Source organism: Sinohyriopsis cumingii, chromosome 12, assembly GCF_028554795.1.
Source record: "Sinohyriopsis cumingii isolate HCF-2022 chromosome 12, ASM2855479v2, whole genome shotgun sequence".
NCBI lineage: Eukaryota > Metazoa > Mollusca > Bivalvia > Unionida > Unionidae > Sinohyriopsis > Sinohyriopsis cumingii.
Window position 1 is genome coordinate 28,156,601 of NC_142972.1, and position 20,158 is coordinate 28,176,758.

A 20,158-nucleotide genomic window follows, 5' to 3' on the forward strand; every position below is an offset into this window, starting at 1 on the left:
CCTTGGCCTAAGGTCAGTTGAATTTGTGGGCCTGTGCACAGCATGCCCTAAGGTCAGTTGAATTTGTGGGCCTGTGTGCAGCATGCCGTAAGGTCAGTTGAATTTGTGGGCCTGTGTGCAGCATGCATTCATCAACAGCTAGTACTTTCAACTTCTAAAAAATCACCAGACCAATTTAAACTCAACTTGGCAGACAGCATTCTGGCACAAAGACCTTTCTCACAAATAATGCCAATCCACCCTCAATATTCATGCTTTTACTAAAAATATAAAACATGAAAAGAATTTATTCTCAAAAACTTCTCAAAAGAATTGCAGTAAATTTGAGAGTACATTGGCTATCAATTTTAAGCACTCTCCCCCACCCCATGAAACTGTTATGGAGAATTTTCAAAAATAACTTATGCAGTCATTATCATGAGAAGAAATTTCAAGGTTTAGTTTTGGCATTTAGTTATTAGGCAGATGTCAGCCAGGTGAGTAATTTCAAACCAACTTGTGTCTCATGTTTTGTTTAACACATTAACCCCTAGTGACGCGTTAACATGGCAGGAGGTAGTAGCCTACTGCCAAGCTCTGTAGCGTCATGATCATGCATGATACACTAAAGTGGGTGTTATTATAGAAAGGTAGACAGATGTAGCTCTACAATGATACCAAATAATCTGGAATTTCTAGTTGCACTACAAAATACAGAGGGAAAAACCTCAATTTTTGAATCAATTTTTTTCTATCCAAAATTGGCCCGTGATCGGAATCAAATTTTGTGTCAGGATTTTAGACTTTTTGGTCTCAGATCTAAAGCAAACCTGTATGAACTGCAAACAGACAGATGAACCTTTGCAAAAAGTAGGATAAGATGAGCATTTGGAATAAAGAGTGGTCTCAATATGAAAATAATGGGTTCGTTTAGCAACAAAAAAAAAAGAACTCCAACTTTTCCCTTCTGCTCATGCGCGAGCCAAATAGCCAATGAAAAATGATGTTTCTAACACAACTAGGCAGTATGTTATTAAAAGATCACCTGGGATTTGGTGTTTTCAGATGCATTTAGAAATAGCTTTCAAAATGTATTTCCTACTCCAATTTCAGCCGAAAACAACATAAACCTCCAGGGGTTAATGTGTTAAACAGTAATCTTTCAAAGGTTGTTAGAATGCTATATTATCTGGATAATGATGATATATATTTATTTTGAAAAGTGCTATTGCCTATCCTTGGATGGAAGTGATACATTTTTAAGATAAGAACTTTTAAAAGTATTTAAAAGGAAGAAAGAAAAAATTGCAATGAGAGAGACTAAAAGAAAGTGTGTATGTATATATATATATATATATATATATATATATATATATATATATATATATATATATATATATTGGGATGCCACTGTGAGTTTCGAACTTTGAACTTCCTGTTTGACAGCGAGGACACACAGAAAATATTTGTGTTTATATCTAAAAAAACTAGGTTCTGTATATAGATAAGCCACTAATGGCAGAATAGTCATAAAATAGCTAATTTTATGTCTTAGCAACGTTCTTATATACACAGATGTTCTTGAAAAATACTTAAGTGCCCATGTGCCTTTATTTTCTATATGTTGCAATTTGTGTTGCATAAATATGAAATCGCCCATGGGACATAATTTTCTAAGATTGCTTATTTTTACATTTGTATTTATTATCCAATTGTACAGTATATTGCTCAGGCAGTGTTAAAATATCTGAGTCACAGACAGTATATTGCTCAGGCAGTGTTAAAATATCTGAGTCACAGACAGTATATTGCTCAGGCAGTGTTAAAATATCTGAGTCACAGACAGTATATTGCTCAGGCAGTGTTAAAATATCTGAGTCACAGACAGTATATTGCTCAAGCAGTGTTAAAATATCTGAGTCACAGACAGTATATTGCTCAGGCAGTGTTAAAATATCTGAGTCACAGACAGTATATTGCTTAGGCAGTGTTAAAATATCTGAGTCACAGACAGTATATTGCTCAGGCAGTGTTAAAATATCTGAGTCACAGACAGTAATAAAGAAATGGGCAGGGTTTTATGGACACAAGCCTGTTAAACATACTCTACTGTGAATGAATTATTGTACTTTACTTCATCAAATTGTGTATCCTTCATCAGTACTGTTCCCATTTGTAACAAACAAAAAATTTTTTTAGGAAAGGACAGAAACTTATAATTTTTCCTCAACATTAAATTTCTGCACTTTTTCCCACATTCAGCTTTACATTTTGATGTTTGCAAAAAAGTGCCTCAAACAAGGGCCCATAAAAACTTGTCATTCTATCTACTTAGATGCTGTTTACTTGCAGCAAGGTTATACAAGGGATAGATTCAAATGGTGAAATAAAGTAAACATTTTGATAAATGAATGAAAGAAAAGTTACTATGCAACTTCGGTTAAAGAAAACAAACAATTTAGATCCTTATACCATTATCTGAATGAGTTCACTCCATCGAAAAGGCAATCCATTTCAGCTTGGTTTAGTTATAATTTCAGCATTGCTTCTTCAGTACTGCATATAGCTGAAATGTTTAACTAATTCTTTACCAATATAGAAAGTATATGCTCCGACTGAACAAAATGGTTGTAACCCTGACTTAAAACCCATCTTTTGTAAAGGCTAAAGCTCCTGATAATCTTCAATTTACCCTAGATATTGTGAGTGAAAGTGACATGATCTACACTTGCAGCAAAATCAATGCAGAAACATCATGTGGTACAGATGATGTGGGACCAAAAGTCATCCAGTTATCAGCACTTGTAGTATAATCGGTACTTGCTTGATTAACCTCAGTATTACATCAGATGTCTTCCCAAATAAACTAAGGTGTGCTAAAATTACTCCTATTTTTAAACAAGGATGTAGAAGTGATTGTGGAAATTATATACTCATTTCAATACTGACATCTTGATCAAATTTTTTTAAAAAACATCTAGCAAAACAGGTTAATAACTACTTTAATACCCCTTCCCTTTTTCACAAGGAGCAGTCAGGCTTTGGCAAAGAGCATTCATGTCAAAGAAGCTCTCACAAAATTAATTGATCAATAGTTGGAAGAAATAAATAATGGCAATTTAACCGGCATAATATTTATATATTTTTAGAAAGCCTATAATCTAGTTTCACATAATATTCTCCCAGTTAAGCTACATTGTTATAGATTTCAATCCATGCAACAAATTGATTTAATTCATATTTATGTGATGGGAAGTAACAAATGTCTAAAGGAAAATATCCAGCATCACATGTCTATTTAGTTGTGACATCATTTACATGCTACATGTACTTAAATGGCCTAGATTTTGGGTTGCCTCAATGTCTGAGACAACAAACATAAACTTCTTAATGAGGCTACCAAGGGAAAGAGGCTACTCACAGGGAAATGAAAACCTGTTGCCAAGTTTTTTTAAATTAATTGAACATAAGTAAAACTTGTACTATTTTAAAGTGCACACAAATTCCAAAATAATGCATATAATTATGATTAACATGTGGAAAGCAAAATTTGTACAATGCAATAAATTTGTTCCAATCAGTGATAAGGCAGCACTTGATCAGATTTCATTGCCTCAATCAGAAATATGTCTTGAATCAATAGCTGATGAGATTGTGGACTCCACTGGCATTGCTTGAGAGGAATTTTTTAATTATGTACACATGGATGATGAAGTTACATGGAAATGGCTGATTGTAATAAAAAATGAAACTGTGGTAAGTGTCGCCAGTACTTAGCATATGTATGAAAGCTTAAGTGCTTTTGAATCATTTCATCAAAATAAGCAGGTCCGCATGTTGCTTCTGACCGAAACTTATGCCTGAAAAAACTAGGTTATCGACTTAAAAACAGGGGTCAAGATAAGCAGGGAAAAATTAGCACAACAAAGAAGAAATTTTTTCAGGACCAGATCAAAACACTCAACATAAATGGGTTTGCAAGATAACTGAGGTTGAGATAAGTGGGTTTGACTCTTAGTTATTTTCATGAGAGAAAAATTTGCACAAAATATATATTATTTTTAAGGGGGATGGAAGACCTCAAGGGGGATTAGTTGTATTTAACTGATTGAGTTACCCTATCTAAAATGAGTCATTATTATTATTATTATTATTATTATTATTAATATTATTTGATGTCCCTTTAATGCATCTTTTACTTTTTCAGAACTTTGGATTTGGAATTGTGAACATTTATTTTACATGGTTCAGGCTTGATGATTTGGGAAAGTAATTGCTACATTTAATTTAAGATTAAAAACAGATAACAATGAAATTAATTTTCTCTTACTATTTTAATGAGTTAATGTATAGATTGAATGTCTTCAATAATGAAATTATTCCACAATGTTTAAGTTCACATATATTTAAGGGAGATAACCTTAGATACTTTTTTGCTCTTAATTGATAGGCTTCTTCTTTTTGCAGAATTGGTTTGCCACAAATGGAGTTACTCAGAACCGATCTAATAAATATAATAAAGAAAAGTAAAAACCCTAAGGTATGTGATACAGAATGGAGCAATAGAAATAGCACATGCTTCAACCAGTCTGTAACTGTTGGTATAACTTTTATGTGCAAATTAGTTATCAGTAATAATAATTTTTTAAACTATGAGTTATTATTTAAGAGCAGTTTTTCTTTAAATTAAAATTTTTCATGTGAATGTAAAATTTGCACAAATTAGGAAGGAACTGAAATTTTGGACACATTTTTTATTACTGAGGCATGCCATTTTAACATTGATCTGCAAAGATTGTAAGCTAGGAATATGCATATTGTATGGTACTCTATCAAGAAAGAAAAAATCCAAGAAAATTATTTGTAGCAGCTGAAAAATGCTTTCAGAAGGGAACATCTCCATGTTATAATTTTAAAACATTCCAAATGCTCAATGTTTTCATGTTATTTTCTTTTGGTCTTGCAAATTGGTTTACTCTCAAATTTCTGCACAGTTAAAGTTTAATGTTCAACTTGACTGCAAATTTCATTAAATACAATCATGCTGAAATTTCCCAGAACAGTATGATTTTTATTTATCATTTCTTGTACAACTGCATTTATATTTTATGGATTTGTTTTGGTCCATTTCAGTGGAAAATAATACTGAAGGCACTGTGCTGTGGCTCCAAGTCAGCAGCACACTTTACTTACGATGAGGTTAAGGACGATATGGCTCGCAATGTGACGGCTCATCCATCTGATGAACAGATAGGGTTGTCAGCTCACAAACCCCTGTACCCACCTGGAAAAATCATACTTGTGGTCAGAAACCATCCTGGAGAGAAAGGGTGAGTTTCAAGTTAGTTTGTCAAAATAGAGCAGGTTCTTGTTTTCATCATAGATATAATGGAGACTTTGGAGGGGAAACTGCTGTTCTAATTGAATTGTGTCCTTAGCTTTAAAAAGAATCCCAGTTAATATGAATTAAATCTATACCAACAGTGTGAAGAAGATGCTTGTAATAATCATTGCATGTTATTTTTTCAAGAAGATAGAAGGAAGAGAATTAGCATTCCATTTCTCATCCTTTCTGACATCATGTTAGCGTTTGCAGTGTCATTTGCCCTTGAACATTTGCCTGTAAAGATATTATTAATCTTTTGTACATAGACAACCTTTTACTGCTCTCATTATTGTTGCACTGTCTGAGACTGGTACAATTTTTCAGTATATCTGTATGCTAAGAGAATTTCAAACCAGGATTTGAATGCTTTTCACTAGGTCCTGTTGTCAGTCATCAGAGCCAGTGTACCAAGCTGTATGGGCAGACAACTCTGACTTCCAGGAGGTGCTTATCTCCCCTACAATGGTGAATGACCACATGCCAGATAATGTCATGGAAGGTCTTGAAAAGGTATTGATATTTTCTTTTATCCTTGAGATGTTTGTCTTTTTGTATAGGTCATTACAAATGTCTGCATCTTTTGACCATTCATGATTCATAAGAAACAGATTAAGGCCTAATCTACTGGAGGAAAAACGATATAGTGGTATGACTGCATTGTACTCCCTGGACACACATAAGACAGTTCCTTCAGACATACAGGCAAAATGTATGCATACCAGTACCTATTTTGTACTGGACTAGGGCTTTATAAATATCACACTAAATGAAACAGCGGACAGATCATTCATGTCCAGCCTTATGAAACAGTGACCATGATCTACTGAGGCTGCCATCAACAGGTAATATTAAAAGCAATACTGCATAAATCATGTGTAACTTTTACTCCACTGCATACAGACAAGATCCAGATCCACCAGTTCATACCTGTTTGCTTGAAATCACAAGTTGAACAAAGTAGACCCAAGTCTGTACACATGCAAATCTAATATTGCATATTATATTACTTAGTAAGATGAGAGAGAGAGCTGCATTTCATCTCTGACAGCTAGAACATGTATTACCTTGAGAAAAAAAAAAACATTTATCCACATGCATTTTGATGTAAGTAGAGGTTCTAGGCCAGCAGTTAGGGCCTGCTCTTATGGATGAACCCCTGCCCATTTTAGAACAATGCACAACATATGAAGTATCAAAGATTGTTGTCTCAGTTGCCAGAAAATGATGTTTGAAGAAATTATATCCATGTTGTAAACTGGTTAATTTACCTGATTACCAAAGTAAAAAATATTTAAATGTGTCAACATTTGTACTCATTGCAACAACAGCAGCTAAAAAATTTTACTGAAAAAATAATCTAATTGTACAAATTAATGCATCATGAATCTAGATTGGTTCCCATCAAATACATTTGAGTATTCATTTCAGTGTAAAAAGTTTTAATATGTGCAAAACCTTGCATTTTTACAAGAAGGGACATGAGCTCTCTTAATTATGAAGCCCTTGATTATAAATTGATTCAGTCATCCATACAGTACCAGTCTAGCACCTTTAATTGTGGGGGTCAAGGTCACAGTTATAGAACAAAATTGTAAGGTTACGGTTGAAGATTAGAGTTTTTATTATTTCCTAAATGGATTGATTTTATTTCCTAATGCTTGTAATGAATTATTATGAAGCGAATACAATCTATTTGGTGATCAGCATGTTTGCCCCTTTGACATTTGGAGTCAGTGTCAGAGTCATAGAAAATCATAGTGTCATGATGGGTTTTCTTCATAGACTGGATGGATTGTTTATGAAGCTAAGATTATTCATTCTGCACCATGCTGTTGCAACCTTTTGACCTTGGGTAAAGGTGACATGTTTTGCAGCAGAGCCTTGATCTTGAGCTTGGCATGCAGGCTGTGGCTTTCTTGTACACAGTTTTTGCATCAGGATGAGGCTCAGATCTTATGTCATATTGCTTAATATTTTAGAGTGAATAGTTCCATTTGCTGTCATCATATAGAGCGCAAGTGGTAAAGAAGTTTGAAATTTTGGTTGCTGTGGTAACCAGACCAGTTAAGTGTTACAACATTTGGTTCAAATTTCTGCAACTGTCATTTGCTAATTGCTGAAAAATTACTTTAAAAATGTTACAAGTTGTGTAATATTTTAAAATGCTAATGGGTATCTCCTTAACTGGAGGCTTTTGAAATTTTGATCGTTTTATCTCTTTTGCTTATAACAGGTTTGCTTATGTTGCAATATTTGACCTGAAGGGTCAATAAAGTAGACTATTACTACAAAGTAAAGTCAGTCACCTAGTAGATAATTGTTTGCAGCAATCTTCTACAATTTAGTTTTGGACAAATCTTTTTGACCTTGTTTGGAATGACCTATCTATAACCATAGGCAGATCAAAGGTGTTGTACCTGTGCTGGCAGTTAATAATTTATATAGCTTCATAAATACTTAGTCTTTGCCATACTATAGTTAGTTTTATACACCAAACAATGCAGAGCATATAATGTTATGATGTCCATCTGTTCTACAAGTTTGTTTCTGCCCAGTAATTTGAGTTCTTCACATGTTGCGTAACTTTGGTAGAAGGTTGCATTTAGGGCAAAAACGAAAATTATTGATCTGGAAGGTTAAAGGTCAAGATCCTTTATAATGAAAGGAAGAAAATTGTACCCACACACTAACTTGACTTTTAGACCAGATACCTGGAACACACTTTGTAAATGGATTGCACTGAAGATAACAAAAGATACCTTTTGATTACAGAGTCAAAGGTCAAGGTTACAATGACCCTAAGAAGAAAATGGACTCTGCATATCTTGAGTTATTCATCATTTCTTGGACCAAATTTTATGGATGGCTTGCATTTGAGACAAGAAAAACACTTCTTGATCTTTGTCGAAAGGTCAAGATTACTTTGGCTGAAAAATGATTTCTTCACAAAAACTTAGTTTCCAGCCATGTACCTTAACCATGGTATGTGGAATGCTTGCCCTTAATTAAAGAAGAGGTGTGTTGATTTTCAGGTCAAAGGTCCAAGGTTAGTATGAAGGTGACTGTGAAAACTGGATTTTGCACAACAACTTCTGTACACAAATAGCTTCCTTGATCAAATATTGTGAATAGCTTGCACTTAGGATAAAAAGGAAATTTGTAAAATATTGGTTCTGAAGGTAATGGTCATGGCAAGTTGAATTAGAAAATAACTGCAATGTTTTGTCTTGTTTAAACCTGCATACCTTAACCTAAAGTCACAAAAAGCCTGTTTGTCCAGAGTATGCCTTCCTAGTGTCTACATAGGTCCTAAACATGGGGGTTGACATATAATGTACCATTCAGAGTACGATTGTTTTTTTGTGACATGTTTTATTTTGGATTAATATGCTTTGTTAAGAATCATGATTATCTTAACATGATAATATTGTTTATTATTCTTAGATGACAAATAAGATATCACACACAACATAATAGAACATGGAGAATAAAGATTTCATTAATGACCTATATTAGTGACTCTAAGTTATTGTTCATTTTTAGTTACATATTTTTTCTCTTCTGTCTTTTGCTACAGGTGTTAGGTATGCATACTTTAGTATTTTGTTTACAACTAGGAAATAGATTTTTTCTGTTGCTTAGTTCTTAATGGTATAATGTCCCTTCTCATTTACCATATAGTTTGTGTTATTCAGTCCTACTGTAATTAGTAACACACTATAGAGCATGTCAAGGGAGGCAGCTCAAATTTAGGCAGATAATTAGGCTTATAGCAATTGTCTCCCTTGGCCTTTCTGCTGCTGGTATTGTGTGACACTATAGTAGAAAACACTTTTAGAAGGATATCACACTATCAGTTCTCCAGTGATATATAAAGTAAATAAAATTTTAAATAATATTGTAAAAAATTTAGAGCAGTGTTTTTAAAAATAATAGTAGAACGGACCTTGAATAGCATTATCTCTGGAGTTATGTTTTTTCTTCTGATATTATGTAAATATGGACTACTTTAGCCTTTCAGGCTAACAGTATTCTAACTACTTTAACAGTATGCTTTCATATTTCTGTTTAATATGATAAAGATTAGCATTCTAGGCTTTATTTCTACAGAGGGTATTACCATCGGCAAGTTAGTGTAGATGCATTGAGTGAGCCATGACTCCATGTGTTGTCTGTGATCAAACCACATCTGCTCAGCCCTTTATCAAAAATGAACTGTTTCATAACTACAGGACCAACATGGCCAATTACATGTACACAGACCACTCTTTCTCAACTGATTTATGCATGAAACAAATTAGTTTTATTTACATTTTGAGATGCTCACAGGAAAATTAATTGAAGTACCGCTATGTCGGCCAATTCTGCGCGTCAGGTAATTCTGCGCAACGATGCATCATTTCTGTAAACATTAGATCACATGCTATTTTGGGTCAAAAATCCATTTTGTATCCAGAAAGAACAATCGTATATTAATTAAGAAAAGTGATATTCATAAAGTGTACAAAAATATCCCACATTTAGACTCGAAATGCAGATAAAAATGTGATTTCTAAATGGCAACGTGAAGACCCACTCCATGACCTTCTTGAACCTGTAACCCAGAAAATTTGATTTACTATGCATCTTTTTGAATAATACAAATAAATACTGTAACAGATTGGGGGGGGGTATGTTCTAACTTGTGTAAACGTAAAAATAAATTGCAAGAATGCTCAAAGTCAGGACCTTTTTATTTTTGACTATGAAATTGTGGTAAGATGCTTAGTACAAGAAATATGACTAAAACATGAATGTATGTGTTTGATTATGTGTAACGTATGCAATACACAAATGTTATAATATGCTGGCCTTCATAACCTTAACATAATCACTCAGCGAGAAATGGATGACCCACGGAGTATTTTGAAAGTTAACCCTAAATTCTTAGTGTGGCGGGAGATAGCTGCTTATTTATGTGGCACCATATTACTTTTATATTAAGCTTGACTCAATAGCAGTGAATTGAATTTGTTTGAATTGAATTGATTCCTATTGTTGTACTATATATAATTCCAGTCTAGTTTTGAGAATAAAGAAATTAAAATTTGTAGACTTGTCTTATTTTTATAAGTATCTGTGAGCTTTTTAACGCCATCCAATAAAGTTGTAATTATAACTACCTCAGTGGTGGAGAGATGTTGATTAAAGCGCTGATGTTGACAGCTATCTGTCGAATTTCGAATTTCACTCCTATTTATACTCTTTGGAAAGTAGTCATGTGATGTAAACATAACCAATCATTGCTTGTCCGGGACGCCGAACAGGTCTGGTGGTGCCGAACAGATACTCTACAACCAGCGACACAAACTGAGGGTTAATATACAATTTAACTATCATCACTTGTCCGTTCACACTCCGTCATTAGCAAATATATAAACATTACGTATTTTGTCGTGTCTGTCAAACGTCAACGTACTTGAAATCGTAACCAAGACAGTTAAGCTTGGGTGAAGAGTACACAACTACCAATGAACGCTGATAACATTGAAAATATATTGACCAGCATAAAAACGAAGAATACACCATTAAATATTCAAAACATACTTATTCTAGTATAAAAGAAGGCCAGCATTTACAATCAACAAGTGAAATTTAATTTTAAAAAATGTGCACTTGACAAATTTACTGTGTGGAACCAGTCATGTGATCTAGTGTTGGCCATCTTGCCTGCAGACGTATTTTCGTGATGTCAGCTGTTGGAATAGAGCTTAGTGCTATTCAAATGATGAGTTGTCATGGGAATTTAAGGGTGATAAACATATTTCTTGGTGTGACAAATTCATATGAAATAAGATTCCAGAAGATTTTGTGAGTATTTAACAATGTGCGAGGTTGAATTTCATGACGCATGTTACCACATGACCGGCAATCACAGTTGACATAAACATGAACGGTTTAATACAGATATCAAGGTAAGTCGCGATCTATACACTTCTGATACATTACAATGTTTAAATTCATTCTTTCAGCAGTTTATATGTTCGTTGACATGAACAACATGTTAAATTTATGACATAGAAAAACCACCCTTCCCATCCATCCTATTACAGCTTTAGAGCCCCAGGTCTATTACAATACATTATATAAAAGATGTAAATGTGTACCTTAAAACAAAACTATTTTAATCCAAGTTTCCAATTTTGCAAGAAGTTGTCCCACAAGTGCAAAATCGTCTGCTACCCAACGTGTCTACTTGCCGCTCTAACATAAATTATCAACACATTCCTCGGCGTATAGTCTGTTTCTAAATTCTGTAGTAATTTTTCCCCATCAGCAAGATGTTATAATCACATTACATCCTATTCATTGTTGTTTCTTTTCCACGTAATAGCTTTTTTTTCATAAAATGTTGAACTTTACTAACTTTTTTACAAGATCGGTTTAGTTTGCTTAATACCTCTTGCCATTTATTGGCATTTTTACGTTGAATTTTGTAAAACTAGCTATAAACCTGACCTAATTACTCAACTGAACTGCTGACAGAAACAGTCCAAAGTAATATATTTCATTTCTGTAGCCCAAATGGATAAACATGACATCTTTTCAAAGCTATGCGCAGAATAGGCCGACATATCGCGAGTCAGGAAAACAGGGTGGTGGTATCTTCTTTGTCCAAAATTAATATTATTTTGAACAGAATATTCTGGTGACCATTGCATCTTTTCAAATGGTAAGCATTGCTATATTTTATTTTTGTCAATCGCTCAAATTCCATATGCGTTTTGCTTCAGTAATGGAAACGAAAACCTTAGGTGCTCAGAAATGCCCAAAAGCAGTGTACATGTTCCACACACATCTTAACACACAGTAGTTCCTTCAGCTCAACAATGCTAATGATATCCATTATCATTAGTAATGTTGAGCTGAAGGAACTATTGTATGTTAAGATATCACTTAGTATGAAACAAACATTACAAAAATATTGAAAATTAGACATGGTTTACTTGCTTCTTGCATGAAGTTACTAATGTCTAATACTTGTTCTGCATCGAGGCACTGAGTATATTCATTTTAGAAGGTATTCCACACATTTTATGCCGGTGTCCTGCAGATCCATATGAAAGAGCAAACTGGACTGGCAGAAGTGGTGAACTGACACACTGGTGCATTACTGAATTGCTGTCATATTAACGTACATGTATGTGGGGCAAGTGGGCTTTTTTGTGACAGTTTTTTTAACTGGCTTAGGTGTCAATCACAGAGCAGTATAGATTAAAACTGTTACAGGTGGTGTATTTGTACACACAAATAAGGCATCTTTGAAAGCATGTATATTATGAGTCTGTGTGATTTCAGTTTCGGTTTTGTTCAGAATTTTAGAAAGTCACACAGCATGATTCTTAGTAGGACATAATTCACAATCGTGCATTGATAAACAAATTTTTTCCAATAACTTTAATTGTGAGGCATTATGCTTGTGAGATTTGCTTAAATCAGATCTATATTTTGCTTCAGCAAACAAAATAAGGACGGGAACTTGCAATTCTTCTAACTAGTCCAGCCAAGAAATAACACTGTCAGAAAAATATGCCAGTTATCACAAGAGAAAAAAAGTTATCACTTTCTTTTTGTTGACAACAGTAAGTAGTGATACAAAAGCAAAATCTCTAGATACTCAACAATTGTAACATTATTCTTGCCTTAAACAGATTGCTTCTCTTGCCCCTTGCCATTTTATATTTTCTAAATATTTCTTCCTTACTACCTTAAGTATTTTTGGAAAGCTTATGCTTCTTTCTTATCATCTTGACAATATTATTTGCATTTTTGTATGCTTATTTAGGAAAATTATTTACAGATATAGCCTTGTTAAAATATTTTGCCATCAAAAGAATATGCTGTATCATACATGTACCTAAATCCACCAAGCTTACATGTACCTAAATCACACCAAGCTTACATGTACTTAAATCACATCAAGCTTACATGTACCTAAATCACATCAAGCTTACATGTACCTAATCACATCAAGCTTACATGTACCTAAATCACATCAAGCTTACATGTACCTAAATCACATCAAGCTTACATGTACCTAAATCACATCAAGCTTACATGTACCTAAATCACATCAAGCTTATATGTACCTAAATCACACGATTAACGTAAAGCCCACCTTGGCAGAAGCTCGTCATCGTGGTCACTTTGACATGTATGTGCATGTCTATCCATATGTCCATAGCCTAAATTAAGGCTGATGATAAAGTTTTGTAAATGAAACTATATTACAGTATTTTACTTTTACCTAAACTCAAGGTAAACCTGACCAAATGGAGTCTTGTATTTAGGGAAGAACTAAAGAACTAAATTTTGCTTCTCTCTTTTTATCTGTTCAGTTGCATTGCATGTACAGACTCACAAATCAAACTAGTTATGCATATTTTCTTGCCTCCTATTACATTTTGGTTATCAGTTACATTGCTGTTGTATTACATTGTAGTTTATGTCTACAGATTGAAAAAAAGCAAGGAACAGAGGTGAGAAGCAATAAAAATTGTTTTATTCATGATCTGTTAAAAGTATTAAATACATTTCATGCATAGCTTCTGTATGTAACAATTATTTATATAGGAATTCTCTTGCCCATCCATCCATTATTCTCTCTGGCATACAATCCTATGAAGTGTTTGATAGATTGCCTTGAAGCCTGGTAAATATTGTGGTCATCAACTGAAGATGTTCATCATGACAAATTATTTTAATGCTGCAATTTTTTTATGCATGCCATAAGGTAGAGCATGCTATCATAGGAAGTTGTCCATCCTTTGACAACTGAAAGAAGAAAAATGTTGCTTCAAAATATCACTAGTTCTACATCACTGATCATAACCAAATTTTGTGGATGGTCTGCACTTTTAATAAGGAAGAAAACTTATTTATTTGGTATCAGAAAGTCATGGTCACTGACTGAGAGAAGAAAAATGATTTCTGCAACAAAATTCAACTCTCAATGATGAACCATCACCAGAGTTTATGGATGACTTACACATTGGGTAAGAAAGAGATTTTGGAGGCATATTGTCACTAGTAAAGTTACTCAGACTGAAAGAAGACAATATTTTTTGCATCATAACTTTATTTCTAAACAACATATCTTTAGCAAAGTTTGGGGAAGGCTTGCACAGCAAATATGAAAGCAGTCTTTTGATTGGTATTAAGAGGTCAAAGGTCATGGTCATGATGACTTGAGGAAAAAATAGGTTTTTCATAACAATGTTCTAGAGGAGTAAGATCCTTGGCCAAACTTTGTGGATGGCATGCATTTAGAGCACTGAAAGACCTATAGATTCTGTCATCTAAAGGTCAAAGGTCATAGTCATGGTAAGTCTGATGGAAAATAAAGATTGATGCACAGTAAGTTAAGTTCAAGACAACTTACCCTGACCAATGGTCCAGGTCATTGGGGCCCAGTGGTTAGTCATGACTTACTAGATATAGTGTAACAGAATCTTGTGAATGCGGCTAATCTCATCTGAAGATACACATGTAAACAAATCATTGTACTCTAGGAATTTTGTTGGACTTATGACCCTTTTTCTCTGAGCATAATGTACATTAGAATCTTATAAATGTACAATTTCGTTGGATTTTCATAAAACTTTTTAAATATTTACTTTCATAATTTAAAATTGTTCATATTGACAAATTACTGTGCTGCAATTTTTGTTATTAACTTTTTTTGTTGTCTTGGAACTGAATGCAGTATATGACAGAATCTTGCGAATGCAACTAGATCCACAGTATTTGATATACCGGTATGACACTTTGTTGGTATTATGCTCATCATAGCACATGGAGGTTTTTGTTTTTGACTTAAAACTTATGAGAGCAGCTAGTCTCCAGTTTTCAGTGTTTCAGCTTGAAACTTTGTATATTTTAGAGTCATTGTCTGAAGGCAGTCATTATGTCCACCTAAAGTCTGTTTTTGTTGTTTTGCAACTGAATAAATTGTAATATATAATCATGTGAATGCAACTTGTATTGCAGTCTTTAATGGATGCACATTACGATCAACATCTAACATGGTAGAGCTCGCACAAGTTTGTTTAGATTTAATGCCTTTACATACATGAGGATGAAATATGTGATAGAACTTTTCGAATTCAGCTACTTTTGCAGTTTCAGTTGATTGCTGTACATATTATGGTCATCATTATCAAATATGCAGTTTTACTTGTCATTGTGCTCAACGCTTTTTCAGAACTGCACTGTTTTTTGAATACACACTTACTTCCATTCTCAGCATTTCTCCTGTTTGATTAGTTTACATAAAGAAGAAGGTAACAAACATTGGCATAAACATACAGTTATGTTTTTTTATAGTATTATTTGATTTTGATTCTCATTCTCTTTACTCTATCACTAGACAGAGAATGAACTTTACCCTTCTGAACAATTTTCTCCTGTTGTCCATCTTTCATCTTTTGTTTTTGTTTCTTAAAATGTAAAGACTGTAATATATTTTTAAAGTGTGCAGGTAGTGAACATGGAAACAGGTAAAATATTGTAACTGTAAAAAAATTTTTTTAAAGATGTGATCATTTGGCTTTCGAACTGGATAATGTTTTTCAATGCTGATTCAATTTGCTTTATGATTTGCAAATCTTTTTGCATGATAATGTGTTTAAAGTTAATGAGCCAATTTATGGAGATATCTGCTCTTCGTTTGCCACAGTTTAACCAGCTTGTAAAATCTGATGTTAGATGATTCCCATGAGAAGTAGTCTTTCATTTAGTATAAAAAGTTGCATGTATATTTATTTCTTCATATTCCATGGTCATGACTCATAACCTTTTACGTGACATTATAATGTTATGTTGCTTTTGTCAAGAAGTTGAAATGACTTATGTACACTTACTTAGCAAATTAAAAATTTGTCTCTCTAAATTGTATACAAAAAATTAAGACCTTTGTTTCAGTTAATGTCAATTTCTATCAGTCCTTAAACTTATCATGTTGACCTTCGCTTGGTGTCAGTCAATATTAGGTTTACTTGTTCATAGAACTTTATATTCACCTCAACGAAGATCTATATTCGTGTGATAAAATCCCTCTTTTGAGACAACCTCTTCTGCCGGTAACAAGTGATCTCTCATGACAGGTAGTTTCTCATAACAAGTTTCTGCAAGATGGCCAGTTTTAAGGGTCAAAATTCAAAAGGGCGTAAGAAGGAAAAGTGCCCACAATTAGTGTACATGCTGTTTATTCTTTTTTCTTAGTATTTGTTAAAATATTAATTTCATCCCAAAATGATAATAATAATGATATTAGTGATAACTCTTTTCCATTGTCAAAAATAACCAAGTTCACATGATATGTCAACAAAAGAAATATTATTTCAACAATTGGCTCCAACAATCAGTTGTTGATAAATTGTGGCAGTATGCAGTGTCAACACTATTTGCAAGATTCTCTTATTACTTGATGCATTTTTTCAGCTAAAAGAATACACTTTCTTTCACAGCAAACTGCAAAGGCTCTTGACATTCTTGGTCATAAACATTGTTAACCCGCTAGGTTTCCTATAGCCATCAAGATATACATAAAATGTAAAACATTCATATTTATATATGAAAGATCATGTGTACATCTATTAGCATGTAAATTGTTAAATTACTATTCCTTACATATTCTAAGAGAGTGTTGTAAGGGTCTTGAGACTCCAAAAGTGTTTTTGACGTCTCATTGAAGGGGAGGGTAGAGGCAGTAAGTGTGACCAAAAAGATAAAAGATCATCCAAATGCGATAAGCTATATTTTTATGTGAACTTAAAGAAAATGAATGAAAATTCAATATTTGAAATGCATTTACAAATTAGCAAACAAATGGTTGATAGTCTTGGCAGTGTCAGATATTATCACCACACATTTTATGTGCACACAATTGCAACCACACAGATATTTTAAAAAAATATGCCAGGTCGCTTTAAAATCCATTCAGATGTGTAAATGTAGTCATACTTAGATGTAGTCTTTGTTGCATTCATTAGTTCAGTATGGGTTTTGAAAGTAATTGAAATTTAGTTATATTTGTGTTTATCTTTGCACTCATTAGAGACTGGATGGTACTGTTGTCCTAGCTTCCTCGATGGATTCTTGGAATGAATCCTGGTTAAAACTGAATTGTTCGTGCAGACCATAATGCTGGCATTATCAGAACAGTATCTGATGCAGTTTGATCATGGGATATGCCTGACTCTGTAGAAAAACAAAAATATTGATCACACTAGGCACCGACCATTGTATTTGTGGGGGGAGGCAATTACGTTTCACCACTTTATGGTGATGCTGCACATAATACAGCAATGCCTCTGTCCATTTAGAGTGTTTTATCTTTATGAGCACTAATTAACTTTGTAAACATAGTCATGTGCTTTTATTGTCTTTGAATCCATCTATTTCATAGCTAAAATCATCCTGAAATGCATGGGTCAGTTAACAGTTGGTAGTTCAACAAGATTAAGATAAAAAAATAATAATAAATTGAGCCAACCTCATTGTTCCATTCAGTTTGTTGATGGATGTCATACACTTCAAGAGGACTAATGGTGTTTGCATTACATGCAAGGAATGAAATGTCCCCCTTGCTGCTGTGCTGCACAAAGTCAAACTCCATCAATCAGGAGTTCTTTTATTTTGTTTTGCTGGGCTCTGTTCATTTTACAGATGGCTCATCCATCCCTGAATTACAGCAGTGTTTGACAGTCTGCCTTAAAGATGATTCATACTTGTACACTTTTCTGAATTCTGTAATAAACGTGTTCTCTGTTTTGTATAAATTAAAATCCAGTTTCAAAGAAATGTTATTGCTGTTGATGATGTTGACAGTAATTGTTAATAAAGCATGTTTAAATATTCTCATTCAAGCCAGTTTTGTGTAATAACTTTTGTTCCTCAGCACACAGCTCATTGATTTACCTAACTTGAGATCAATACAGTTGTTCCACTTTGCACAATTCATCTATGCAAATTAGTCTAATGGGCTTCCCCACAGTAGTGTTCAAAGGACTTGTAGAGCAACACCATCATACCAGCCATATTCCCAGACAGGGCTGGATGGTTTTTGTGACTCAAAAAGTGTTTTGAGGTCCCAAGAGGTGGACAGTGTGCTTGACCCCAAAAAGCCATGTCATCGAATTGGAAATAGCTGTAGCGATCTTTTCATATAAGTCTGTAGAAAATGGTTGGAAATTCGAATCTGAATAAAGAAAATAACTTGTCTGTTTTCTTCAGAGCATTTAAGTACACCTACACAGAGCAAATCATGGACAGAACTAAGTTGTTAATGACAGCCATAATGTTAGCATTGTCAGTACTGTATCTGATGGAGTCTGATCATGAGATATGCTTATGTCTGAAGAAAAATGAATATATGGTACATCACATTTTGGGACTGACCATTTCATTTGGGAGGAGGGACATAATATTTTCAAGTATAATAGGGGCTTTACAGTCATTATAGCAGTAATAAATACCTCTATCCATTACAGGTGTTAACATTTTATCAACACAAATCAACTGTGCAAACATGAGCATGTGCTTATTATTTTCTTTCTATCTATTATTTCATTGCTAAATTCATCCAAAAGTGTCAATTAATAGTATTCTGACAATATTAAGTTAACAAATAATAAGAAAAAGCTAAATTCTGACAACTGAAATAATCTTGCTTTGCCTTTGGTTAATATGATTTTTTCAGTGATTTATAACACAGATGGCTTAAACGTTCTTATTCAAGGCAGTGTTGTGTAATAAGCTTTGTTCTTCAACCTGCAGCTGGCATTTCTTTCATTTTCTTACAGCTTAACATGAATTGGGTTGTTCCATTTTGTGAATTTTTCCTTTGCAAGTTATCACCATGGGTTCACCCATAGCAGTCCTCAAAGGCCTTAAAACATCACTCTAGCTATTGTCAATCAGTTAAGCAATACTTTTATGCCTGACCTTTTGCCTTTTAATTGCCTCTGTGATAATTTGCTGTATAAACTGCCTCAATGGAAATTTTACATGAGCTCCAAGCAGAATTGTTTACTGTTCATACTTGCTATGGGCATATATTGAAGTATTGTTTTTTTAAATATATTTTTATATATTTTTTCCTGAAGATTACTGAAAATAGTGTTTCTCAAAACATGACCATTAGGTGGCTTTGGAGTTTTAAAAAAATCATTTTCAGCGTGACACATCGTGTTATGGCACATATGCACCCTAACTGTTATCAGCCAGTTAAGTAATTTGTGAAAGGGTAGTTGTTTATCTCCAACCACCTTACGTTTAATTTGCCTCTATGACAGCTAGCTGTATCAACTGGACCAATGAGTTTTAATGAGCTTTAAGCAGGATTGTTACTATTTACAGATTCTATATGATAACACATATGTCAAGGTGGTCATGAAATCTCTTGGGGTTTTTAGTTTTTTTTCCAGCTGATAATATAAAACAATTAACTCACTAAGTAAAGGGTGCAACTTACTGTACAACAATGAATAGGTGAAGGCTAGATGTGTGCATTTTAATAACATAAAAAAGCAACAAGCAACACAAACATTCAACCATGATGGTAAGTAAAATCCAGGAAATAATAAGAACTTATTAAATACAAAGATAAAGACCCCAATTATCCCAGGCAGTACAAGTAGATCCCAATTATTCCAGGCAGTACAGGTAGATCCCAATTATCCCAGGCAGTACAGGTAGATCCCAATTATCCCAGGCAGTACAGGTAGACCCCAAAGAATTTGCTCAACCACT

The 20,158-nt window shown here is 33.7% G+C and overlaps 1 protein-coding gene across 1 annotated transcript in view; it reads left to right on the plus strand.

Moving 5' to 3' along the window:
• LOC149786154 (diacylglycerol lipase-alpha-like) overlaps positions 1-20,158 on the plus strand; it is a 222,871-nt gene that overhangs the window by 191,325 nt on the left and 11,388 nt on the right. Inside the window, exons 14-16 of the mRNA XM_089976506.1 lie at positions 4,447-4,519; positions 5,113-5,309; positions 5,743-5,875. Coding sequence (XP_089832632.1) covers positions 4,447-4,519; positions 5,113-5,309; positions 5,743-5,875 — 403 coding nt within the window. The remainder of the gene's footprint in view (positions 1-4,446; positions 4,520-5,112; positions 5,310-5,742; positions 5,876-20,158) is intronic.